The 26,871-nt window shown below is 43.0% G+C and overlaps 1 protein-coding gene across 3 annotated transcripts; it reads left to right on the forward strand.

Annotated features, from left to right (window-relative positions):
• The first annotated feature begins 1,397 nt into the window (after positions 1–1,397).
• CARD9 (caspase recruitment domain family member 9) lies at positions 1,398–25,231 on the forward strand. Of its 3 annotated transcripts, none has more exons than XM_069986771.1 (13): positions 1,398–1,491; positions 11,562–11,769; positions 12,114–12,251; positions 13,303–13,628; positions 15,263–15,442; positions 15,813–15,965; positions 16,329–16,454; positions 17,300–17,485; positions 19,375–19,416; positions 20,938–20,986; positions 21,715–21,776; positions 23,211–23,284; positions 23,769–25,231. In XM_069986771.1, the coding sequence occupies exons 2-13, from the start codon at positions 11,589–11,591 to the stop codon at positions 23,851–23,853; spliced, it is 1,602 nt and encodes a 533-aa protein (XP_069842872.1). In that variant the 5' UTR covers positions 1,398–1,491; positions 11,562–11,588; the 3' UTR covers positions 23,854–25,231. The 3 variants fall into 3 exon arrangements, with proteins under 3 accessions (XP_069842872.1, XP_069842874.1, XP_069842875.1); XM_069986773.1 differs by having other exon boundaries at positions 23,217–23,284; XM_069986774.1 differs by lacking the exon at positions 1,398–1,491 and having other exon boundaries at positions 11,630–11,797.
• Positions 25,232–26,871: the final 1,640 nt, after the last annotated feature.

Raw genomic sequence — 26,871 nt, forward strand, 5'->3', positions numbered from 1 at the left:
GCCTGGACAGCTCCAGGGAATTAGAACAGTTGGACTTTTCCAAGTGATCACCAGTCATGATCTGTTTTGGAATATGGCCCCATTTGTTCAGATCCCCTGCAGCGCCACCACAGGAGAAATCAAACATGACACAGGTTGTTTTGTAATGTACAGGCATACTGGATCCTCTGCTGCAGGAATAGGGAACCTTCAGCCCTCCAGCTGTTTCAAAACTACAATTCCCATCATACATCAAGCTTTAGCTATGGCTGTCCAGGCATGATGGGATTTGTAGTTTTGCAACAGCTGGAGTCCCAAAGGTTCCCCATCCCTGCTCTACAGAGTAGCCAGCAGATTTTTGTTAGTGTTTTCTTTTCTATTTAAAAAGGTCATCTTAAGGGTGTGTTCACACGTATAGGATCTGCAGCAGATTTAATGCCGCTGATTTGAAGTTGCAGATTTGCTTTGAATCTACTGCTTTAAATCTGCGCAATGAAATCTGCTGCAGATCCTGTACGTGTGAACGCAACCTAAAGGGGTTGTTCACCAAATTAAAAATTCTTTAAAATCAACTGGTGCCAAAGATTTGTAATAAACTTCTATAAAAAAAAAAAAAAAAATCTCCAGTCTTCCAGTAAATGTCAGCTGCTGTATGTCCTGCAGGAAGTAGTGTATTCTCTCCCGTCTGACACAGTGCTCTCTGCTGCTACCTCTGTCCATGTCAGGAACTGTCCAGAGAAGCAGTAAATCCCCATAGAAAACCTCTCCTGCTGTCCAGACTGAAAAGAACATCACTTCCTGCAGGACATACAGCAGCCAATAAGTCCAGGAAGACTTTTTTTTTAAGTAAATTACAAATCTCTGGCACTTTCTGGCACCAGTTGATTTGAAAGAAAAAAAAATTGTGAACAACCCCTTTAAGAGCCACTATTAAAGGGATATTTCAGCTACCGTTTATCCTCGCCATCATCATCATTATTATTATTATATTTTTACATTATTTCTACATTTAGGTTTGTTTTTTTACAAGTATCTCACAATGTAAAAAAAAAAAAAAAGAAAAGGTACTCACCTCACAGCTCCCATATTAACGTCCTTCAGTCATCCATGGGGGATGTAGCAGATGAAAAGACGGTGATCTTTCCTCCAGCCACAAACTTTTTTAGAACTTTCATTTTTGGGGGGATTACTGGCTATCTGTATAGCTAGGACCATTAGTCAACAGCTTGGAGTCTTGGTGCCAGGTGAGTGCATATGTGTTTGTTTTTTTTCTCCATTTTGCGCATTTTTTTTCTCTCCATTTTGCAAAAATTTTTTTTTTCCTTTACAAGGAACTGTGACAGATGATGCATCTGCATGGTGGAATGTGTCTGCCTACAAGGAAGTAGATGTGAGACTGCTCCTCCCTGCGCCAGCCCTGTTGTGTATAACCTCTGCACCAGACTTCAGCCTCTCACATGGAACAAGACAGGACGTCCAGATGAGCCCAGGCCACTGAAATCCTCCATTAAGGTCAGTTTCCAGCTTGTCTGATACTGCCTGCTGCAGAAAGGTAACACATACCTGGGGATAATCCAGGTACAGGTACAGCAGAGCTCAGTTTGTTATCTGGCACTACTGGCTCGCCAGGATATGACAGTAATATTTGTGGTTTTCCGCAGGATTGCAGCTAAGCGTGTGTTCACATGTTCAGGATTTATTCGCAATTATTGAATACAAAACCAGGAACAGAGCAACACTGGAGGTAACCTATAAAGAGAAGACTGGAACGTCTCTTCTCAGATCCTTCTCTGGTTTTGTGTTCAATAATTCCAAGTGTGAACACACCCTTAACCTTCTTCTATTATCTGTTACTGAGTTAATACGGTGCATCACCAAGTGCAAAGAATTAAAGGGGGTGAAAATCTTTTTCTTTCAGATCAACTGGTTTCAGAAACTTATATAGATTTGTCATTTACTTCACTTTAAAAATCTCAAGTCTTCCCATACTTATCAACTGATGTATGTTCTGCGGGATATGACGTTTTCTATTCAGTCTGACACAGTGCTCTCTGCTGCTACCTCTGTCCACAGCAGCAGCAAATCCCCATAAAAATCTCTCCTGCTCTGGACAGTTCCTGACATGGACAGAGGTGGCAGCAGAGAGCACTGTGTCAGAATAAGAATACACCACTTCCTGCAGGACATACAGTAGCTGATAAGTATGGGAAGAATTGATATTTTGAAATAAAAGTAAATTACGAATAAATAAATATATATATATATATATATAACTTTCTGAACCCGGTTGATCTGAAAGAAACAGATTTTTGCCAGAGTGCCCCTTTAAATGACACATTCAGCTCTGCTACATCTGTGTTCAGTGTAAAATATAGGCAGAATTTTTTTCTCTCCATTTGAATGCCTTGCATGTTCTTTCTACCTTTTCATACCTGGTTGCACGCTTCCGGCTCCTGAAGAGTATATCCAAGACAAAAGTCACTTGGTTCTAGATAAGGCTTTATGTTGTGTATGAATACCAGATCCGGTGAATACGTCCTTTGTGTCTCTTTTATTATTGACAGAGAAGAGTGCAACGTTACCCGCTGAACTCATGCTATATGATAACGTGCTGGTCTCCGCCTGTGAGAGCCTCCTGTAATATTCACCTACATGTGTGAATGATATCTGCAGCCTTTTGTTATACGTTGTATTGCTGGGAGCGGCATTCTATAGGGTTTATCTAAGATAAAGGGTTCTGGTTAGAAGGGTATATTGGTGATAAGTGGATTATAGGTTGTTTCAAACCCATGTCAAAGGTTTTGATTGGTTGGGATCTGGGTGTTCAGACCACCAGCAATGATCATGCAGAGCCGGGAGAAGCACGTGGCTGAGCGCTTCTCTCCCACAACCTCTGTTTCACTGCAAAAGCTAATGGTACTTTTACACGGATCGATAATTCGCCCGATCGCACGATTAACGATTTTGAATGAACAATTTTTTTTTATAACGATCAGCGTTTAGACGGAACGATACATCGTACGGAAAGTTCGCTATGCGATCGTTTTGCGATCGTTTAAGCCTATCTCACACATTGGTGGAATCGTTGAAAGACTGTTTACACTGAACAATCTGCAAATTTTTTGCGAACGATCAACGATGATTTGAGAACATGTTGAAAGATCAAAATGAACGATTTATCGCTCGTCGTTTGATCGTTCGCTGCGTTTACACGTACGATTATCGGTCGAATTCGATCGTTATCGTGCAAATTCGAACGATAAATCGTTCCGTGTAAAAGGACCATAAGCTTTATTGTAGTGTCTCCTGCAGCAAGTCAGGGAGAGTATTGGCCAGCCCTTTTCCTGGCTCAATGTAACAACTGGCACTCAGCACTCAGACCTCGGCCAATCAAAACTTCTCACGTATGACATGTCAAATGTTTAAAGTGACAAGGAGTCATTGTTAGGTCTTAAAGGGTTTGTTCACAAAAAAAAATCTTTCAAATCAACTGGTGCCAAATATTTGTAATTTACATCTATTTAAAAAAAAAACTCCAGTCTCTCAGTACTCATCAGCTGCTGTATGTCCTGCAGCAAGTGGTGGTTTCTCTCCAGTCTGACACAGTGCTTTCTGCTGCCACCTCTGTTCATGTCAGGAACTGTCCAGAGCAGTAGCAAATCCCCATAGAAACCCCTTCCTGCGCTTCAGACTGGAAAGAACACATCACTTCCTGCAGGACATACAGCAGCTGATAAGTACTGGAAGACTGGAGATTTTTTAGTTGACGTAAATTACAAATCTTTGACACTTTCTCGCACTATTTCATTTGAAAGAAAAAAATTATGGTGAACAACACTCTTGTCTCCAGTTCAGGTGCGGTTTGCAATTAAAGGGGTTATCCAGCGCTACAAAAACATGGCCACTTTTGCACCACTCCTGATTAGGTGGGGTTTGAAACTCAATTCCATTGAAGTAAATAGAGATTAAAGGGGTTACCCAGCGCTACAAAAACATGGCCACTTTTCCCTCTACTGTTGTCTCCAGTTCAGGTGCAGTTTGCAATTAAAGGGGTTGTCCGGCGAAAAAAAATTATTCACAGAATAACACACATTACAAAGTTATACAACTTTGTAATGTATGTTATGTCTGTGAATGGCCCCCTTCCCCGTGTCCCACCACCCCCACCCGTGTACCCGGAAGTGTGGTGCGCTATACATTACCTGTCGCGTGCCGACCACGGTCTCCGATCGTCAGCAGTGACGTCTTCTTCGGGAGCTTGGCGGATCTTCCCGAGTGCCGGCCGCCCTCTGCAGCGTCATCCGAAGCTCAGCCGCGATTGGCTGAGCATAACTGTGCTCAGCCAATCGCGGCTGAGCAGCTGATGACGTGGCCGCGTCATCAGCCGCTCAGCCGCGATTGGCTGAGCACAGTTATGCTCAGCCAATCGCGGCTGAGCTTCGGATGACGCTGCAGAGGGTGGCCGGCACTCGGGAAGATCCGCCAAGCTCCCGAAGAAGACGTCACTGCTGACGATCGGAGACCGTGGACGACACGACATGCGGTGAGTATAATGCACCACACTTCCGGGTCTAGCGTGGGTGGGGGGAAACACGGGGAAGGGGGCCATTCACAGACATAACATACATTACAAAGTTGTATAACTTTGTAATGTGTGTTATTCTGTGAATAATTTTTTTTCGCCGGACAACCCCTTTAAGCTCCATTTACTTCAATGGAACTGAGTTTTAAAACCCCACCCAAACTGGAGACAACAGTAGGGGGAAAGTGGCCATGTTTTTGTAGCGCTGGGTAACCCCTTTAACTCCATTCACTTCAATGGAACTAAGTTGCAAAACCTGCACCCAAACTGGAGACAAGAGCTGTGCTGTCTTTGGTAGCAAGTAACCATGTTTTTGTAGTGATGAATCACCCCTTTAAATTACATTGATAACATTCTGACCCACAATGACATCATAATGGTGCGTTTACACAGACAGATTTATCTGACAGATCTGGGAAGCCAAAACCAGGTACAGACTATAAACAGAGAACAGGTCATAAAGGAAACACTGAGATTTCTCCTCTTTTCTAATCCATTCCCTGGTTTGGCTTAAAAAAATCTGTCAGATAAATCTGTCTGTGTAAACGCAGCATAACCATCACTTATCAACCCAATTTGTTATTGATCTTACTATTTCCTCAATGAGAAGTGGTTCCACCTACAAAGCTATACATTACAACTAGAAATTAGCCTGAAGGTGAAGTCTTTGTGTTTGGATAGAAGAATACCATCTGTCTGCAGGGCTGCAATTGGATCATCTCTAGTACAGCTGTGCCAGGCTTCCATTGCTGTCTATGGGGGAAAGTAGCTGCATAGAAGGAAAGCTACCTGGAAATGTTTCCATTGATAACCGGTCTGTTTAGTGGAAATGTTCCTGGCGTGGTTTTTTTTTTTTTCTCCCTAAGGGCAATTTTCCCTTACCTAATTATTGTATTAACCCCTTCCTGCCCCCACAATGTCTGACAGCTAACATCAAGATCTAAAATAATCTGAATCCCGGCCGTTTAACCCCTTAGATGCTGTTGTAATCAAACCAGAAAAAAAAAAAGGTTAGGATTCCCCAGTAATATCAGGCTTGTACCCATCCCAATACCTCCATGTTTGCAGGGTATTCAATCCTTCTATGACCAGTGACGCCACATAGAGATTGAATACCTTGCAAACATAAAGATATCATAGTAGGGTTGCAATCTGCCTGCAGTTTGCAACCTTCTATAAATCAAGTCATGGTATGAAGATGAATAGGACTGTAGGTCGACCATGAAGACAGACACAATGGTGATGGAATAACACAATGGAAGCAAAATGGAAAAAGTGTAAGTGGCTGTGAAAAGGGACGAACCTGTGTGCTCTACAAGGGTAACCGAATATTCAGTGGAATTTCTTCTTATAGGTCGTAACCTTTGAGTAAAAGAATGTTTGCTTAGCAGTAAGAACACATTGATGTAGGAATTAACACCCGGTTATCTAGATGTTATCAGGATTTCTATTCATTGCTACTTGGAATAATAATGTTATGCCAGTGACATCACCAGCCATAGCCGTCCATGCTGACATAGGTCTGCAGGTATATCTTACTATGTTATGTGCAGGGGGTTCTTCATTGGGTTGATGCTACAGGATTCCAGCATGCAACTTTGCAATGCAGTTTGGTTGCACGGCTATTTTTTGTAACAGAAATATTGCACGTCTTCCATTGAAATGAATGGAATGTGATTATCTTGAGTCCCATCGACTTTCCCCCTGCCAAGGTAGGAAATAGCCAAATCGTAAACCTCTACGATTTTCTCTGGAAGCTTCAATTGCGCAAGTTTAGTATTGTGTAACTAAAGTCTCTGTGCCCCCCCTTGAGAAATTTATATCAGGGCCCTCCACCCTGACCGTCTCAGCTTGTCCATAGTCAGCCATTGTTATTATTAGCTGCCAAGCTGTAATGTCCCCATCTCTCCAACAAGCAGATCACAAAGCGTCCCCCTGGTGAAACCTATCTGTGGTGAAACCTGACAGTAAGGGTGCGTGCACACTATGGAATTGCCGTGTATAACCCGCGGCGTATTCCGTCGCTCGTCCCCGCACGCGCCGGCGCGCATTTCCGCCCGTGCCATAGACACTATTCTGTGCACGGGCGGATTCCAAGTTCCGTCGAAAGAAGTGACATGTCAATTCTTTCGACGGAACGCGGAATTCGCCCGTGCACAGAATAGTGTCTATGGCAGCGCCGGCACGGGCGGAAATAAGCGTCACATCAAGGGATGTTTGTGTAATAAAGGATGGGACAAGTCCTCCAGAGCAAGGTGCACTCTTTATAACCACTCTCTAATCTGGTCAAAAATTGAAGATCCCGAATAGGGGAAAACTTGCAGAATTCTCTAATGGGGTGTATGAAAAGTGATTTTCTAACCTTAACAACCACTTTAAACTAATATATATTTATACAGAAAATTATGGGATGGGCTCAAATTACATTGGCAATTATAGTGCGCGTGAATCAGATGTCGTCACCTCTAATAATGACCTGTTTGTATTATTACCAGAAATGCTCTTCTGTGTCAGGACAGGGATAGGTCATCTGTTACTATATCGGTTACATCGTGGTGCTGGAGAAATGTCAGCTGAATTTACTAATTGCAGCAGGAGCAGACAGTTATACAAGCTGAACTTACCTGAATCAGTCAACAGCTTTAGGGTGCGTTCACACCTACAGGATCCGCAGCAGATTTGATGGTGCAGATTTGATTCTGTGTTCAGTTAATTAAATGAAATCTGCTGCGGATCCGCAGCAGAAAATCAGCTGCGGATCCGGTAAGTGTGAACGTACCCTTAAAAGGTATATGTGGAGCTTTAGGCCGGTTTCACACTATGTAAGTCACCGGCCATTCTGTGACCCGGCCGTGTCACAGAATGGCCGGCCTCAGTAAAATTTATCAGTACCGGCCGGGATAAACTTTAATTCTATTGAATTGGGATGTGGGCACAATTCACCATTGAACACATTGTGTGACCTGTCAGGCTTGTGCCGCCGCTGTTGAACACACTATGAGTATACGCTCCGGCCGGGATCCCATTGACTGCAGTGTAATGTAAGTTTTGTATAAATCACGGCGTTATTGCAAATCGGCAACAACGGCCACAATTAGTACAGAAGGTACATTGTGTGAACATAGCCTTAGGGCCCTATTCCACCGGACGATTATCGTTCAGATTATCGTTAAATCGTTCGAATCTAAACGATAATCGTTCGGTTAAAATGCAGTTAGCGATTAACGACCGAACGAGAAATCGTTGATCGCTTTATAAGACCTGGACCTATTTTTATCGTTGCTCGTTCGCAAATCGTTCGCATTGAATAAGACATCGTTCGGGCGTTCGCAATAGATACGAACGCAATAGCGAATAAATAGCGAAGAAAAACGATCGCAATTACGATCATAAGTAACGATTATTGTTCCATGGAAATGACTGAACGTTTTCAGGTCTTTCGCAATAGCGGTCGTTTGAGATCGTTAATCGTTAACGATTATGCAAACGATAATCGTCCGGTGGAATAGGGCCCTTAGGGGGCATTCACACGTCCGCAAATTGGGGAAGGAATGTCATGGATTGTTTCCCCGCCCAGCAAGATGTGTCAATGTTTTGCCGTCAGGAAATGCAGATTTATCTAATGTGTAAGGTCAGCCTAAAGAGGTTATCCAGGATCAGAAAAAGCACAGCTACTTTCCTGCAGAAACAGCGCCAGCCCTGTCCTCAGGATGTGTGTGGTATTATAATTCAGCTCCATTCACTTCAATGGAACTGAGCTACAAAACCCCAATCACCCAAACTGCGGACAGGAGTGTTGCTGTTTATGGAAGAAGCGGCCATGTTTTTTTCAAGGGATAACCCCTTTAAGACCTTCAAGGAACCAGTGCCCCATGTAACCACATTGAACCGCATGCACATGTTTGCTCATCAGCAGAAGAAGAACATGGCACCTAACCATTACAGGTCGCCAGTCATAACAATGGATATAAACCATTTACGAGCCTCAGATCCAGTGCAATGAGTCACAAGTGATGTGGTATAATTGATGATACAATTTATCTTGGCATCCTATGCTTAATCCCTTGTCTTTCGGCTGCCAGAGACGTGGCCATTTGTGTGAGTCCTTAAAGGGAACCTATCACTATTATTAGGCCTCCCTGCCAGACATGGCAGTACAGGAGCCAGGGAGCGAATGTCTATGGCCAGCTCTATTGTTCACTGTAGTCTGCATTATCTGTAAGCCTGTGTTTACCGAGCATCGGCTGCCGGGGCCGTGACGTAGAAAGCACGTTTCATGCATCCAAAAATAAATCTTTATTGGAGACTTAGGTTAAAGTCTGCAAAAGGGAAGTGTTATATCAGGTATGTGCGTAGCACAGTAACAACATAGCATTACTCTGGCCGTAAAGGTCAACTGAGTGCGGATCAGTATTGAAGGAATTTTACCCAAGGGTTAAAGGATCAATGCAAAGTAGATGTGTGCATTGATATCTATTCATAGGGTATGTATACTGTTACACTGCACATACCGTACATAGATGACAACAACCTGAACCAGCAATTCCTGCTTCTTTAGTTCCATGTCTGCCGCCAAAATGAATGGTTACCCATGTAATACACAGCCCTCAACTATAATGTCCGTATATACAAACTGGGCACATGGAGAAATACAATATTGGGGGAGATTTATCAAACAGGGTGTAAAGTGAAACTGGCTCAGTTGCCCCTAGCAACCAATCAGATTCCATCTTTCATTCCTCACAGACTCTTTGGAAAATGAAAGGTGGAATCTGATTGGTTGCTAGGGGCAACTGGGCCTGTTTCACTTTAAACCATGTTTGATAAATCTCCCCAATGCCTTTAAAAGGATACTCCAGAGAAAGAAAAAAAAGGGCGATTTCAAATCAACTGGTGTCAGAAATAGAGATAAGCGAATACACTGTATTAATGAAGCAAAACACTTTGTTACCATCGGCTGTCGGCATGACAGGCTGCTGGCTTTGAACTCCCTGCTGCTCCGGGTGCCTAGAAAAGCTGGATCCAGTCCTGGGAAACTGGGAGAAATTTCCCAGGACTGGATCCAGCTTTTCCAGACAAGTGGAGCGACACAAAGTTCAAAGCCAGCAGCCTGTCAAGCAGAAAGCGGATTGTGACAAAGCGCTTTGCTTCATTAATACTGTATATTCGCTTATCTCTAGTCAGAAAGTTTATATATTTTGTCTTCCAGTACTTAGCAGCTGCTGTATGTTCTGCAGGAAGTGGTGAATTCTTTCTAGTCTGACTCTAGTGCTCTCTACTGCCACCTCTGTCCATAACGGGAACTGTCCAGAGCAGGAGAGGTTTTCTATGGGGATTTGCTACTACTCTGGACAGTTCCTGACATGGACAGAGGTGGCATATGCATACAGCTCCCCCGCTCCCATTATCTTATCACAGATGCTGCCTGGGAGGGGGAGGTGAGGGGGTGGTAGTCCGTTACAGGCATTCCACATCCGTGTTCCGTGTGGAACATGTGAATTCGGCCTAAGGAAAACGCCATTCCCTAATATAACCCCCAGCATGGCTCCAGAGGTCACGTCCTCGCTAAACTTTAAGGCTGAAAACACACGAGCAGTTTTTTGAAAAACCGCCACTGCAGTTTTTGTGCCAAAGCCAGAAAAAACAAAAAAAAACCGCTGTGTGTGTTTCCAGCCTAAGACTCATTGTCACGGCTGTGTGAAAAATACTGTAATTTCAAAAATGCTAAAAAAGCTGAATCAGCCTTAACAGGGACATTTCTCACTTTGTGGGTAGTTTCTTTTAAATTTTTTTGCTGATTCTGCAGGCCAAAGGTCATCCAGAGTTCTGCATTGTGACTTTTAATTTGCAGAAGTTGTTGGAACTTTACAGTTTTCTTATCACAATTTTATTGTGTCACTGTCACTTTAAAGTTTTTAGTTTTGATTGGTCTGGGTCTCAGTGCTGAAATCCCAATCAATGGTCTCTCTCTTCACTGCAGGTTACAGGCTCCATAGACTTAGGGTGGTATTACATGGGCCGATGGGGGCCCGATAATACCTGTAATCGAGCGCTAATCTGCTAGAGTGGCACTCTTTTACTGGGCCTATTACACGGGCCAATATTACACAGGGCTCTCCACTGTGTCCCGGTACCGGCCTGTGATTGGCCGAGCGGCCTGTCAGCTGAGACAAGCTGCTGTGAAGCCGGAGCGAGCGGGACCCGGGGAGAAGCACATATCGTCAGCCTCGCACCGCTATTACACCTAGCAGTGCGCGGTCGGCGCCCAACGATTATAGGTCAGAACCTATATCAACGATCAGCCGATGACAACGATCATCTGCTGATCGTTGTCTTTATTACACGGAACGATAATCGGACAGATAGGGACGATTATCTTTCCGTGTAATAGTACCCTTACAATTGAGACAGTCTATTGCAGTCTATTGTGTAGCCATGGCTCTAGCTAGCGATTGGTTGGGATGTTTAGACTTCCACCAATCCAAACTATTGATATGTCTGTGTGACGAGGACACTTTAAGACCTTATACCACTATGGTCCAACATATTCTGTACTGATAGATGTTTATAATGGTTGGAGCTTTGTTTTCCTGATACAGAGCTATAAATCTTCTGCACATCTATAAGTGATAAGAATTTTAATTTCCAGGAGCAATCACCAGGATTTTGCTTCACTGGTTTTATTACTGACTTCCGTATGCAGAACATATTTAAAGGGGTACTCTGGAGAAGAGAAAAGTTTTTAAATCAACTGGTTATACATACATACATATATGGTTTACTTTAAAATTTCAAGTCTTCCAATACTTATGTCCTGCAGGAAGTGGTGTATTTGTTCCAGTCTGACACAGTGCTCCCTGCTGCCACCTCTGTCTATGTCAGGAACTGTTCAGGGCAGAAGAGGTTTTCTATGGGGATTTGCTACTGCTCTGGACAGTTTCGTAACAATTTACTAGTCATGGTTGGACCATCACAGAATAATCTCTTTGCTTTTCTTTAGGTATTTGCTTTTTGACATATAACCATCATGTCTGAAGATGAAGATGAGGAGTGTTGGAATAGACTGGATTGTTTCCGGGTCAAGCTGATTTCCATTATAGATCCTAACCGGATAACCCCGTACCTCCGCCAGTGCCGCGTCCTTAACAGCGATGATGAAGAGAAAGTGTTTAATGACCCCAGCCTGGTCATCCGCAAGAGGAAAGTCGGTGAGTTCTATGTTGACTATGACATCCAGTGAGTACTTTACACTTTATATCACATGACTAGAACAGATAGATGTTTTTGGAGGGAAAAAACAGCTATGGTCTAGACCAGGGATAGGAAACCTTTAGTCCTCCAGCTGTTGCAAAACTACAATTCCCATCATGCTTGGACAGCCAAAGCTTTAGCTTGATGGGAGTTGTAGTTTTGCTGTAACCGCTGGAGAGGGCCAAAGATTCCCTATCCCTGGCCTAGAACTTAAAGGGATTTTACCGTCTACATGTTGCTGAATATTCTAGTATTGTCATACCCCTCTCTGTACTGACAGCCCCCACATTCCTCCATACAGGTGTGTTGCTGGATATTCTCCAGAAAACCGGGTGTAAAGGATACAGCGCATTCCTTGAAAGCCTTGAACTCTATTATCCTCACTTGTACATGAAGATCACTGGAAAAGAGCCCACGCGTGTTTTCTCTATGATCATAGGTAATGCTTTTCCTGTCCCTGCTTGCTTTGTTTACTTCCATGTACTCTGAGCATCAGCCGCAGCTGCATTTACGCTTATTGCTGCACACATCACACCCTAATGTACCATTCCACACTACTCCAGCACTGTAAATACACGTAAATGTTCTACACCAGAATACCATATAGTACATGGTCTAAACCCCACACTATTCATACAACATTCTCAGTACAGACACTGAACAAGCAGGTGGTTGTTGGAGTACATGAGGTTCTGCCACCTGAGAGCTAACTGCAATCCAGTAGAAGTTAACATAGTTAGGGATGTGATTGTCCAAGACAAGTGACATTTGCAGGTACCTAATGTTCATTGAAGTATGAACCTGTAAGTAGAGGAGCCATGTTTTTAGCATCAGATGGGGAACACTTATTGTAACCGATGGGTAACACAGATCATATCCCTGTCCCTGCAGCTGTGATGAAAACAGTAGAGAAGTATGTATGATAAGTATGATGAAGGGTTACACATAATCATATGCTTCATATTGCCGGGTATGATGTCAGGCTTTCCATGAGCTGGCATCACCACACCTAAAACAGATCTGCATGACACAGCGATTCCTGTGGATGAAATTGCTCACTCTTAAAGGGCCTGTCGGAAGCCATGGTAGTGTGTTGTATTTTTTTCTTTTTTCTTTTGGGGGGGGGGGGGGGGAGTACCCATGTTTCCCATGTTTTTCAGACAATGGACAACTTCTTGGGTTGTCCAGGCATAGAAAAAGACGGCTGCTTTCTTCCAGAAACAGCAGTGGGTGTGGGGTTTGCAACTCACTTTTATTGAAGTGAATTGAGTTGAATTGTAATACCACACACAACCTGTGGTGGCGCTGTTTTTGCAAGTAGCTGCCCTTTTTCTAGTCCTGAAAAATCCCCTTAAGGTTTAAATCTCAGACTCCAAATATAATGATAACCTTATAGAGTCATTGTCCTAGAAAGTGGTTAGAATCCCATTGTATGGACAAGACTGACCAATGCACCGATCTGATTCTTTTATGTTTTTTCCATTGTTCAGATACGGCAGGTGAATCCAGCCTCACCCAGCTCCTCATGAACGAAATGTTAAAACTTCAGATGACGATTCAGGAGGAGAGGCAGAAATATAAGGAGCTGCACTCTGTAGTCCAGCAGAAGGAGGACATCATTCGGCAGGTGCAGGTCAAGGACAGCGAGCTGAAGAAACACCAGGAGAGGGTCCTCAAGATGAAAGACGAGGTGGACAACCTAAACAAAGAGCTCAAGAAGTACAAGGATGAGAACTACGACCTGGCCATGAAGTACGCCCGCCAGAGCGACGAGAGGAATACCGCACTCATGAAGAACCGAGAGTTACAGCTAGAGGTTGGTTAAAGTCAACAGTGTAGACATCAAGTATTGGCTTATATTTGCTACAGGTAGAGGAGAGTGCTCTCTAATGATTGGTTGTAGAGAAGAGTGCCCTCTAATGATTGGTTGTAGAGGAGAGTGCCCTCTAATGATTGGTTGTAGAGGAGAGTGCCCTCTAATGATTGGTTGTAGAGGAGAGTGCCCTCTAATGATTGGTTGTAGAGAAGAGTGCCCTCTAATGATTGGTTGTAGAGAAGAGTGCCCTCTAATGATTGGTTGTAGAGAAGAGTGCCCTCTAATGATTGGTTGTAGAGGAGAGTGCCCTCTAATGATTGGTTGTAGAGGAGAGTGCCCTCTAATGATTGGTTGTAGAGGAGAGTGCCCTCTAATGATTGGTTGTAGAGGAGAGTGCCCTCTAATGATTGGTTGTAGAGGAGAGTGCCCTCTAATGATTGGTTGTAGAGAAGAGTGCCCTCTAATGATTGGTTGTAGAGGAGAGGGCTCTGTAATGATTGGTTACAGAGGAGAGTGCCCTCTAATGATTGGTTGTAGAGGAGAGAGCTCTGTAATGATTGGTTACAGAAGAGAGTGCCCTCTAATGATTGGTTGTAGAGGAGAATGCTCTCTAATGATTGGTTACAGAGGAGAGTGCTCTCTAATGATTGGTTACAGAGGAGAGTGCCCTCTAATGATTGGTTGTAGAGGAGAGTGCTCTCTAATGATTGGTTACAGAGGAGAGTGCCCTCTAATGATTGGTTGTAGAGGAGAGTGCTCTCTAATGATTGGTTGTAGAGGAGAGTGCTCTCTAATGATTGGTTGTAGAGAAGAGTGTTCTATTACAGCTGTATGTAAAGAACGATGACTTCTTGCACAGTGCTTCTTAACTCCAGTCCTCATGGCCACCAACAGGTCATGTTTTGAGGATTTCCTTTAGAATTTTACAAGTGATGTAATTATACTCAGTGCATCAGGTATTCTCACAGGTGTTCTTTGTATGGTATATCCTCATAACATGACCTGTTGGTGGCCATGAAGACTAGAGTTTAGAAGTACTGCTCTTGCAGATGCATTCAAAGGGTTACTCCAGCGAAAATGTATTTCTTTCAAATCAACTGGTGCCAGAAAGTTATACAGAATTGTAAATTATTTCTATTTAAAAATCTCAAGTCTTCCAGTACTTATCTGCTACTGTATGTCCTACAGGAAGTGGTGTATTCTCTCCAGTCTGACACAGTGCTCTGTGCTGCCACCTCTGTCCATGTTAGGATCTGTCCAGAGCGGTAGCAAATCTTCATAGAAAACCTCTTCAGCTCTGGACAGTCCCTAACATGGACAGAGGTGGCAGTAGAGATCACTATGTCAGTGTGGCAAGAATACACCACTTCTCGCAGGACATACAGCAACTGATAAGTACTGGAAGACTTGAGATTTTTTTTTTAATAGAAGTAATTTACAACTCTATACAACTTACTGGTACTTGAAGTCATTTAATTGATGCCAATTGTTTGCAGTGACATTCCATTTCCCCTTGCAGACAGGACATTGTATAGAGTGTAGATATCATATCACATGGAGTGTCTTGGTCCCTCTCTCTATGATATCCTATGGTCACAAGATTTGTGCTTCTTTCTTCCATCAACCTAATGCAGATAGAGCAGCTGAAGCACAAGCTGATGAAGGCGGAGGACGACTGCAAGCTGGAGAGGAAACAGACCCTGAAGCTAAAAAACGCAATAGAAAAGCGACCGAGTCAGGACGTCATCTATGAACTGCAGAGAGAGAACGATCTTCTGAAGGCCAGACTCCAGGATCTAGATAATTCTGTCCAGGTAGGGTGGACCTGATCTACTGCACCAACTACATGACAACTCCTTATAATTTACATATACCATGTATTTTTTTTTTACATTTAGACACCTGTCTCATCCTGATTGCTAGGACAGAACAGGAGAAGAGCCTAGCTGTGCACTTCTCTCCCTGGCTCATTGCTCTCTTTGTCTTACTACAGGATATAGGCTCTCTATAGACTGACTTTTGAATCCATCTCCTGCAATGAGGGGGGAGAAGCACTCAGCCTAGTGCTTCTCTCAAGCTTTTTCTAGTGATCAGTGGGGCCTGAACACCCAAACTGTGATTTATATGACATGTCAAAGGTTTTTTAACGTTATTTGATGAATCCTTATTTTATACCTGCTTTAGAATTCATCTTATATGTCGGGGGAGAGGACTAAATTCTACATCCAGGATCTACAGAACGACCGCAGGCAGGCCCTGGAGCAGCATCAGGAATCGGTGAATAACATCTACTCGCTGAGGATGAGCCTGAGACAAGCTGAGGACCTCCGAGATAAGGTGGCTGATCCCTACTGATCACATGAGGCCCATTATAGTATCAGCTTTTACTTGTTTAGTCTTTCCATCCCTAGCATATGCTTTATGATTGGGGTCCGACCTCTGAGACCCCACTGATCCTGAGAATAAGGGGGATGTAGCACTGCATCCCCTGCAAAGGAGTGCACTGGACACTGGCTATGTAGGGAACTACAGTACAGCTCCATTGAAGTGAATGGGTCCAGATGCAGCTCCCTGCAGTCACTACTGCAGTCAGTGCGACCTACACCAGTGCTGCATCCCCTTCATCCTTCTCTTATACTATACAGTGAAACCTCTTGGAGTAGGCCGCATTTGTTATAAATGAGTATCTATTGTCCTCAGTACTTAGAAGAGAAGGAAGTTCTAGAACTGCAGTGTACCACGCTGAAGAAAGATTCCAAAATGTACAAAGAACGCATAGAAGCCATACTCCAGCAGCTGGAGGAGGTGTGTAGCGAGCGAAACCAGGTAAGTCACCGACTCATCTTGTAAGAACCAGTTCACACTGTTTTGCACTGTCTTTTCATCAATGGAGCTGAGCAAAAGTATCAGTCAAAATCCATGGTCACACAGAGCACTGTGCTGGAAAAAATAGCCTATTTTTTTTTAACCCTGCACAATCTATTTAACGTGTAAATGTCATTAGTGTGTATCAATGTATCAATAGTACCAACAATTTAAAACTCTGCAACAGGTTTTATTTAGCAAAAGAGTTTACTTTTGTACTCAAAAAGCCATTTTCCTACCTCCCCCCTCACTTCAGAAGAAGCAGGATTTTTGTGTCTATTATGGTCTATGGAGGGGGGAGGGGCCGAGGGGATGAGTGAGCAGGAGAGAAGAAAAGGCAGCTCTGCAAAACACTACATCCTTAATTCTTCTCTTACCAAGCTCCCAGATAAGCACTGACCTTTTAATCCAGCATTTTATGTGCCCAGACAGTCTACAAACAGAGGGGTGGTTCCTGCTCACTCATCCCCCTCGGCCCCTCCCCCTCCAGAGGTTATAATGGACCCATCTTCACTTTGCTCCTCTGTAATGAAGACTGATTTGCCTGATAATACACAGATAAGAAGTGAGGGGGGAGGCTGGAAAACAGCATTATGAGTACAGAAAGGCTTTTTTTTGCCTAATAAAACCTATAAGAGAGTTTTTTTAAATCGCTTGTACTATTGATTTCTGCAACAACAACAAAAAAAGATAATTAATTGACATTTACACTTTAAGGTAACTTGTTGCTATGGGGTTAGTACTCTCTGGATGTGATCCTACAAAGTACCTCATCTTCTGGCAATCTTTTCTATACCTTGTCCCAGGCCCTTGCAACAAGAGAACAGTTCTATGCGCAGTACACCAAGTGTCTGACAGAGAAGGACTTGTACAGGAAGCAGATCCGAGAACTTGGGGAAAAGAACGACGACCTTCAAATTCAGCTGTTCAGGAGCGAGGGGAAACTGTTAGCTCTGGAGACCAAGCTGAAAAGGACGGACTCGCCAGCGCTGGTACAGAATACATAAACCCTCAGTAATATTATTAGCAGTATTTGGGTCCAGGATTTCAGTCGTGGGGTGGATGTTATTTCCGAGGATGGAAGAACACAGTCTGATTCTATACAAATGTCAGAAAGCTGCTGTATAAATTGCAGAAACTACAGTGACACCTTCTGGCTGCCAGGTGTTATTACACTACATCTATGAGAAAATAACTAAGTTGTGTGCATAGGTTTTAAGCTGCTATTAAATCTGATGATTATACAGAGAGGAGCAGCATTTCTACTTGTCTCTTCAAAACTACAACTCCCATCATGCCTGGACAGCCAAAGCTTTAGCTTTGGCTGTCCAGGCATGATGGGAGTTGTAGTTTTGCAATAGCTGGAGAGCCAAGGTTCCCTACCCCTGTCCTAGGGTATATCAGAACAGTATAATACACACTATAGCCGCTGCAGAACATCATAGTATACATTTTAGTATACATGACAAGTCAACCCTTTTGACTGTATTCAACCAGCCTAGCCAAGCAAAGACAACATCTTACCACATGCATGTATTCATACAGGCCGCCATATTGGGTGATGGAAAGCATCCGCCATGTACCTGTGTATAATTCATTACTCTGTATGACTTATTGTCATGTCATTCCGGGCATTAGAATCTTCTTCGGATTCCTTAACCTCCTTGTTTTGATGTCATATTTGTTCTCTATTCATAATTGTTAACTTTTTTTTTATAAAGAGATAAATAAATGACTTTTTCATATGTAGTACTGTAGATTATTATTTTTTTGCAATGTGCGAGCATTGGTGGAAATGATCATATTTTAACCATCATTAAAAAGAGAGTGTAAGTGCATCACTTTGGGTAAAACTTTGCTTTACCTGGTCCAGGGGGCGGAGCATGACACATGTATGCAGAATTCCTGGGTCATGCTCCGCCCCCTCAGGGTCTTTACTGGGCATAACATAGAACACAAAGTATCAGTTTTAGCATGCTCGGGCAACCAATAGGGCAATGCTGGGAAATCTGATAAATAACATGAAATCTGCTATTTCTTAAATTTAATTTGTCATCTTCAGAAATTACTGTTTAAAATAAGTTTTTATGTTTTATATTTTAATATCTATAATTAAAAATAATCCTAAAATCTTTTAGTTTTCATTCTGGCCACTAAGCCTAATAGTAAGATGAGCCTTCATGTTGTATACAGATCACTTTCCAGCAGTGCCCTCCTTATCATCACAGGCAGGATAACAGTGATAGGTTACACCAGTATATAGATCAGCCTATTTATGATAGGTGATGGTCAGAGCTTGGTCTCCTCCCCTCCTTGCATTGGCCACAGAGCATGCCTAGAAAAATCTCCTATAGAAGTCAATGAGTCTCAATGTTCGTTGGGCTGCTGTAAAGCATATCTCTAAATGCTGTTAACAGAGCAAAAGCATAGGCATATTCCCTTTTAAATCCAGCTTAGTGGTTAGTAACATATACAGTTCTGAAGTTATACAATATTACACACTGTTGATGCATAATAAGTCTATGGGAAAGCTAGGTGATGCCCCTTATGGTGGACTATGCTGGACTAATATATTGGATCTATACATATTATTTTTATGGCTTTTCTAGATATTCTGGAAACCAATAGGTGTTCTGGAGTACACTGCCGACCATTATAATACATAGGCTTATAAGCTGTATACAAGGGCTCCATGCATATATAAACCATAGGTCTGCATGATCTTTGTACTACAAGGCCCATGATCCTCTGGGCATTATGGCGGGTTTAGTTACAGCTGGATGACACTGGATAACTATGTGACAATGCATTCCTGTGTAGAGACGATAGGTGATTTACAGCTGCGGACATGAAATAACTTGTGTCTTTGTGTCCCCTCCAGTCCTCTGATGCGGATGAACTTTCTTCCCGCAGCTCCCAGGAGGTAAGTAATCCCAGCAGATCATGTGTAATAGAGGGTGGGCAATGTTATGGCACGCTTTTAGAGACCACCTACGGCAAGGGGACAATGTCTCCCCCCCCCCCTTACCGTCATCCCTTAACACAACTAAAACAAAGGGGACTGTTCCCATGAAGTGCGGCAGAGAGGAAGTGCTGGAGGCGATATCCACCACCAGCCCTTCTACTTTATTATAGTGGTGACCGCAGGAATGTGGAGATCCATCTCTGTCACCTAATGAAAAATTACAGCCACACCAGAACCTTGGTGCAGCGTATTGGCAGACTCCCCAGCCATTCCCGCACTCTCCTACCTCCAGCATAGGGAATGGGTAGGATGACACCATTTCACTTTTACACCATGGGACCAAAGGGTTAATGTTTCTCCTTGAGGAGAGCGTCATAAGGATGTGGGGAGATTTATAGGCCGATTATGCTTCACTGGGAATTCTGGGAAGATGGATATGCAAAGAAACTTTTTGATACCACTTCTCTAGAATTCTTTTTAAGGGTGCTTTCACACGTAACTGATGCACAACCCACAACGTTACATGTGAACGCACCCTAAAGTGGGTTGTGATCGCAAGAAGTTTTGCAACATACTTTTTAAAAGGTGTCCCTCTTCACTGCGCATGTGTACAACTGCTTTGTGTCCATATTGAGTAGCAGAGAATCCTGGGGGTGCTTGCATTGTATGGTCAGCTCTCCTGTCACAGAGGTTACCTCTGTAATCACACAGTGACATTATACTGACTGAATTGTTGCATAACAATGAGCATTGTCTCCTGATAAACTGCAAAGCTGATAATAAAATTAGCCTAAGCTAATTGCCCTCAGTTGATATACAACCTGCATGATAAATAAGGGCACAGAGGAAAGGGACTTCCTGTGTTTGGTCTCTTTTTTTGAACAAAGAAAAGACCAAATATCTGCATGGAGGGAGCATGGAGCACAGTTTGGGCATATGTATAACATTGATTTAAACATAGAAAACAAAAAAAATAAAGTATAAAATAAATAAATAATAAGTATAAAGTATATTGCCTGTGTATATTGCCCTGTTGATTTCTTAAGGAAAAAAAAATGGCGACAGGTGTACTTTAAGAATAGAACTCCCCTTCTGAGACTTGGCTTACATTCTCAGTCATGTCCTGAGATTTCTTAAAGGGAAAGCAACCTCCACAAGATGGCATCAGAAAGCTGCTTTGCATATATTTTTGCATAAAATACCTATAGGCCTCTATGTACTAACATGATTGACAGGGGGCTGGCTCCTGAAATTGGGATTTACTGTCAGCTAAATAGCCGTCCATGTAATACAGGGTCATACCGAGCAGCAACTACTGATACATAGCAGCTCTCATAGAAGGGGATCCTGAGTGGGGGCATCCATAGTCACTATAATGGTAGAAGTAGAGGGGCTGTCGTAGTAAACCTTAACTACATGCATGATATTATGTGACTAATAAGTTGTATAATAACAGATATCCCTGTTTCTCCTTTCAAGATCAATGTGCAAAATTTACAAGACGAGCAGCCGTCACCGACCGATCATAGTAAGTAGCAATGAATTAGGGACTGCTACTTGCTGACAACAATTTTCAGCTGGATGTGTCATAGCGATGGCCCAAAAGCGAGCTGCTAAAGCTTTGGCTGTCCAGGCATGATGGGAATTGTAGTTTTGCAACAGCTGGGGGGGCTGAAGGTTCCACATTCCTGCTTTAAAGCAATGCATCATAGCTAGAGGCCATATTACACAGGGCAATACCTGGCCGAACAGGCTAATATCGCCCTGTGTAATATGGTTTATGATCAGCCAATGGACAAGCTCATTTGTCACCTGATTCGGTCGTTCTGACATGCCCAAAAAATCATAGGCTGTCAGCTGCCCATCTCTCCATTTAATAGTAGATCTGCGGCTGACAGCTGATTACTAGACAGGGACACTTATATAGAAGGCCTGCTATCATTGGGTGTACATAGTACTAACATGGCCTGCAGCGTTGTATAATCGTTGTGCCATTTTTGCTACACTAGTTGCCTGATGATCCACATATAAATAGAGGAGAGGAAGATGGATTATGCTGGATACCAACCTGATACCAGCTGAGGGAAGACGCCATGTACTGCCTGTAGCCTCACACTACATACTGATATTACTTACTGTAGCTGTATACATATGACAGCCACATAGCAAGCTTTGCAGAGACTTCATTGTATATTATAACCTTTCTCTATTATAATGTCATATCTTATTAAGAACTGACTTTTTATGTAAAAACAGAGGAACCACCAGGAGACAACAACTCAAAAGACCTTGATGGATCTTCCCCGACCCACGACAATGTAAGTTCCACTTTATAAGATCTTTATTCACATTCTGAGGTGCTAAAAGAAATCATACAATCAGGATCTACGAGGGAGTGCAAAAACATTATTGAATCCCTGATACTAGGGAGTCTAGAACAACGGTACCCTGATAACTAGGGGTCTAGGACAGTGTCATGTTCACACTAGGATATCTGCATCAATACCCACTAATAATGAACGTGATCTAGATAAGTAACGCCTCCATACTTATAGATTCTAGAACAATCTACTACATGAAGAATCTAGAACAATTGATCATTATCACTAGGATATCTAGAACAATATATTTTACTATATGATGAACATAAAGCAATGGATTGCTGATAGAAAGGAATCTTCTTACATTAGATGGATGTCAGACAAACAGGCCGACCATCTATTGTGTATCTATATGTACCGGGGTTTCCCAATTGTTCCCTGAGATAAGATGTTGGAAAAAAAAAAGAATCGGACCGTTGAATTTCAACATGTCTCATCTGTTTGTTCTTTAAAAAGATACTGCTATAGGTATCTGGCGGCGGCTTATTCCCCTGAGAGCGCACGCATGCATAGCTAAACCCAGGAGCAGGGGCATTTGTCATCTAGCTACAGCCTTTAAGACTCTAAAACTATGGAACTTCGAAATCTAGGCATTCTGGTTGCTACGGAGTCTAGAAAGCCTGCATTGATAGGCAGGCATTTAATATCACGCATGAACCATCCTCTCTTTTCCTGGGTCATGTGCAATTTGATCTTCTTAATCTCTGGGGACTCCAGAGTTCTACTGCGCATACGCTGGCACTGACCGCGCTAGAGGGAGGGGAGATCGTGCTTTAGTGTTCGCCTGTTAGTGCCGGCACACGCACAGTAGAACCCTGAAGTTACCAGAGACCAAGAAGATCAAACTGTATTTGCGCCAAGAAACAAAAGGATGGTGAGTGTGATATTTCGACTGAGCCCAAGATCTGCGGCCTATCGGTCTTTGTCAGAGGAGGCGGGGGGGGGGGGGGTTTCCCATGGGTGTCACATGATGACTGAGCCTTGATCACAGACACGCCTCTGTGGCACTGTACCTGGAAATTAAAGATTTTTGGGAATATGCTGGATCGGAGGAGAAAGATAAGGTACCTATGCACTGAATGTTGGATAGAGAACGGTAAACTGTTAGCACTTTCATATGTATATCCGTGTGGTCAGTTTCCCTTTAAAGTATCCATATTACTAGAAAAATCTCACAGAGACATGTCAGAAGTTTCGGTTGGTTGGTTGTGTTCACACCCTCACAATCTCTAAAAGAAATGTTTGATTCCGTGCTTCAGTCCCCGACTCGCTGTGACTTATAATGTATGATCTCAGGTTATGATGTTAGTCACATAAGGCTATAATTTTCAGACATGTTCCAGTCTTATAATGCATTTTCTTTCTGCCCAGGAACAGATCCTATTGAACGGAGTCCAAGCAAAAACAAAAAGAAAAGTTTCTAACAGCAATGACCGTGGCCGCAGGTAAGGTGCAGGACCCGAACACCCTTGTGTATTGAATAGTTGATACTATAGAGTAAGGACGGCCCTATACACCTTAAGGCCCTATTACATGAAGCGATTATCGTCCTTATTGGCCGATAATCGCTTTGTGTAACAGAAGACAACGGTCAGCCAACATGCACAAATGATCAGCCTGGCAGCGATCTGCTGCCATCCCCCATGCCACAGGAGCGGGGGTCTTCTATGTGCTGCCCAGATGATTTAACCATTGCCTAGGCAGCTCCCCGCAGCCCCCCAGCTCTTACCTGCTCGCAGTCGGCGTGTGTAGGGAACGAGGAGCCTGACAGGTCGGCACTTGCTTGCTCCTCTGAATCGCCCTGTGTAATAGGAGCTTTAGATTGTAATGTCTATTGTCTTCTGTGACTGCCGTCTGTCTCCCTCCTTGTACAATGCATTGATCACCTTGATATGTTCGTATGGCAATTAATACTTTTTGTCTTTTTAGAAAAGGAGCCCTGAGGAAAAAAAAGTCTTCTCAGTTAGAGGTGGAGTATTACACATCAGAAAGTGAGACCGATGGGACATCATAGGACCCAATCCAAGTCCAGTGGAGACCTTCGTATACAGCACTGTGCTTAAAGATGACTGTAAAGGAAACTCGGCTACCATACCGTCATACCAACATATACACTTCAATAGAATATGGCAACCTGGAAATCTGAGTGCAGACCCCTCACTCTTTCATCACTGCCAGGATGACACCAGTCGGGTGGTCAAACATGAGTTTCCTGGTCACCACTACTATTACCCACTATAAACTTCTCACTGGTAATCTAGCCCTCTGTATCGGAGGACAATTTTGGACACTTCTCCTTGCTGAGTTTATACAACAATAAGATGGTCTTTAAGGATCGAGAAATTTACAGCACTTAGTCCCTATGTATAAATTGACAGAAAAATAATGGTCATATAGAGCAGATGACTGTTGGTGGACTGTGACTTTTTTGGTGGCATCGGCTGACTACCAAATGTGTATGGTTGGCTCTGGACTTCTTCAGACATGATGTTTTTGAACAGAAGGATCAGACACAGGGATTTCAACATGCCAAGAGGAGATAAGCCACCACCACAGGAGTCTGATAGAAGTGTATGCTGCCTCTCTCCATTGAAAACACATGTATGATCAGCTGAGCTAAGAGTGCATGTGCATGGAGGGTCAGGAGTGAGACTATAGCTACTGCACTAGTCTGAGCTTTATCTTGTAAGAAACAATGCAGTGAATCTATCAGAGCTTTTCTGCAATCATAGACTTAAACATTCTTATACACCTTGTAATCGGAAAATCACATCGTTCCCATAAGTAAAATTGTCAGGCCATGTGCCAGACCATTCTACAAATTACATTTTGGTGGAGAACCTCTTTAATGATATTACTAGAGTCCCTTTATTAAAGTGTACCAGTCGTTATAACTTTCAAAATCTAAATCAACAGTAAATGTGATATAAAGCAAGTTTGCAATATACAGTCATTATTTTTGATGTTCTCATGCTGTAAAACAAAGCTGTACTTACCAGAAATCCAGGTCCAGTCTCCTGGAGGCAGATTTATAGTCTTGTGTTGGTTGAAAAAAAAGAGACTAAACACATGAAGTCCCGACCAGTACAGAGAGTGACGGCTCAATGTGTCCGTCAATCACATGACTTCACATGTCTTCTCACTGTGAGCGCTCAGATGGCCTGGGATACACTGGACTTCCTGTGTTTAGACTTTGAAAAAGAAAAAGTCAGAACACAGGATGTGCCGTGTTTTTAATGATAACAACAAAAAAGAAAAATAATAATAATGAATATATATTGCAGATATGTTTTATTTCACATCGACTTTTGAATTAATTTTTAAACATTATACCAACAGTGACAATTAAAAGCAAATGTATAACTAGTAGAGATGAGCGAATCACTTTGTTAAATCAGTGCTCTGCTCATCAAGCTGACTACCTTTAAGTGCTGCTCTGCTCCCTGCCCACTCCACCCCAGGTGGCGGGAAAAAGCTGGATCCAATCCTGGGAAATGGGAGAAGTTCCCCAGGATTGGATTCAGCTTTTCCCAGCATACTGGGAGGAGTGGCAGGGAGTGGAGCAGCACTAAAAGGCAGTTGGCTTGATGAGCGGAGCACTGATCAAACAAAGTGATTCGATCATCTCTAACCACTAGGTACATCACTTTGTGTTTTTTACATAAACAGGCCTGCGCCCAGTGCTTAATGCCAGCAGGTGCCTAGGAGGCGGTTAAAAACGGACCACGGCACTGATATCCCCGCATCGGTGCAAGTTTATTCCCAAGCACCGTCCTGACATAAAGCATTGGGGGCGGTCCTCAATGTGACAAAACCCCCTCCCCTCTGTGATGCGGCTCTATTAGAATCAATGGAGCTGCGTTACAGAGGGGAGGGGAGGTCATCAAACTAGGGGCCGGCCCCTCCTGCTTCATGCTAGGCCGATGCCTGGGAATAGACCGGCGCCATGTGCAGGAACTGGACAACAGTTAAAAAAATGGAAAGTGGCACGGGCATCCCTGCACCAGCGCCTGTCTGTTCATATAAAAAACACAAAGTGATTTACCTAGTGGTACATTTGCTTTAAAGCATTGGATGTTACCTTGCCTCACCCACAACAGAGAGTCATACTTTGCTGTAACATAGTTCTCTCATCAAAACTTCTTGTATATGAGAGCCAACTCCTGACACTGCTGCATACAGCTGATATCACTGATGTAAGTTATACCTGTCCAGCAGAAGAAATATAGTATTACTTGACGGCCATTGAGATGAATGGTTTGTCTTCTAACATATGGACACCGAACATGACCTCAAAAAACAGGTCCGGGAGCTGGGGATAACTCTCCATAAGTCTCTCTCTCCATCGCTTCTTGGTGGTCCAGTCCTGTCACTTGTTTGACACCTGCAGTATAAAGGTCATACTGTCCATATTCACATGGCTTTTGGTTATTATCCACACACAAACTCCTTCACATAAAAGCCTTTGTATTATAATATTATACTGCACATTATAATAGGGACACAGGGTAGGGAGTGTAACAGTGTTATGAAATGTGTGCTTTCCATTACATATACAGTGAGACCTGGACGCCCATGTACTAGTAAGTCTTATAATATTGATATTTTTATAGTCTATTTTTATATAAAAACCTGTACTACAGAGAATAAAACATTCTTTATGCAGCTGCGTTCTGTGCTTTTACTTGTCTTAAAGCGTAACTGTCATTTCAGGGTCATTTTTCTGAAAACATTAAATATCAACAGTCCAAGCGATTTTAAGAAACTCTGTAATAGGTTTTATGTACTAAAAGAGTTTCCTTCTGTACTGAAAAAGCAATCTCCCAGCCTCCCCCCTCACTGCAAAAGCAGCAGGATTTCTGTGTCCATTATGTGGCTATGGAGAGGGGAGGGGCTGTTAGGAGTGACTGAGCACAGAGCAGTCCTGCACAGCACAACACCCTGCAATCTTCTCTCAGTAAGTTCATAGATAAGCACTGACCTTTCTGACCCCAGAATCCAGCGTTTTAGGTGTCCAGATAGTCTACAAACA

This window comes from Dendropsophus ebraccatus, chromosome 10, assembly GCF_027789765.1.
Source record: "Dendropsophus ebraccatus isolate aDenEbr1 chromosome 10, aDenEbr1.pat, whole genome shotgun sequence".
NCBI lineage: Eukaryota > Metazoa > Chordata > Amphibia > Anura > Hylidae > Dendropsophus > Dendropsophus ebraccatus.

Coding starts and splice junctions, on each gene's coding strand:
- CARD9 (XM_069986771.1), top strand. CDS start 11,589: ATGTCTGAAGATGAAGATGAGGAGTGTTGGAATAGACTGGATTGTTTC. Junction 16,455..17,299: donor TGTGTAGCGAGCGAAACCAG/GTAAGTCACCGA, acceptor ACCTTGTCCCAG/GCCCTTGCAACAAGAGAACA. Junction 17,486..19,374: donor GGACGGACTCGCCAGCGCTG/GTACAGAATACA, acceptor TGTCCCCTCCAG/TCCTCTGATGCGGATGAACT.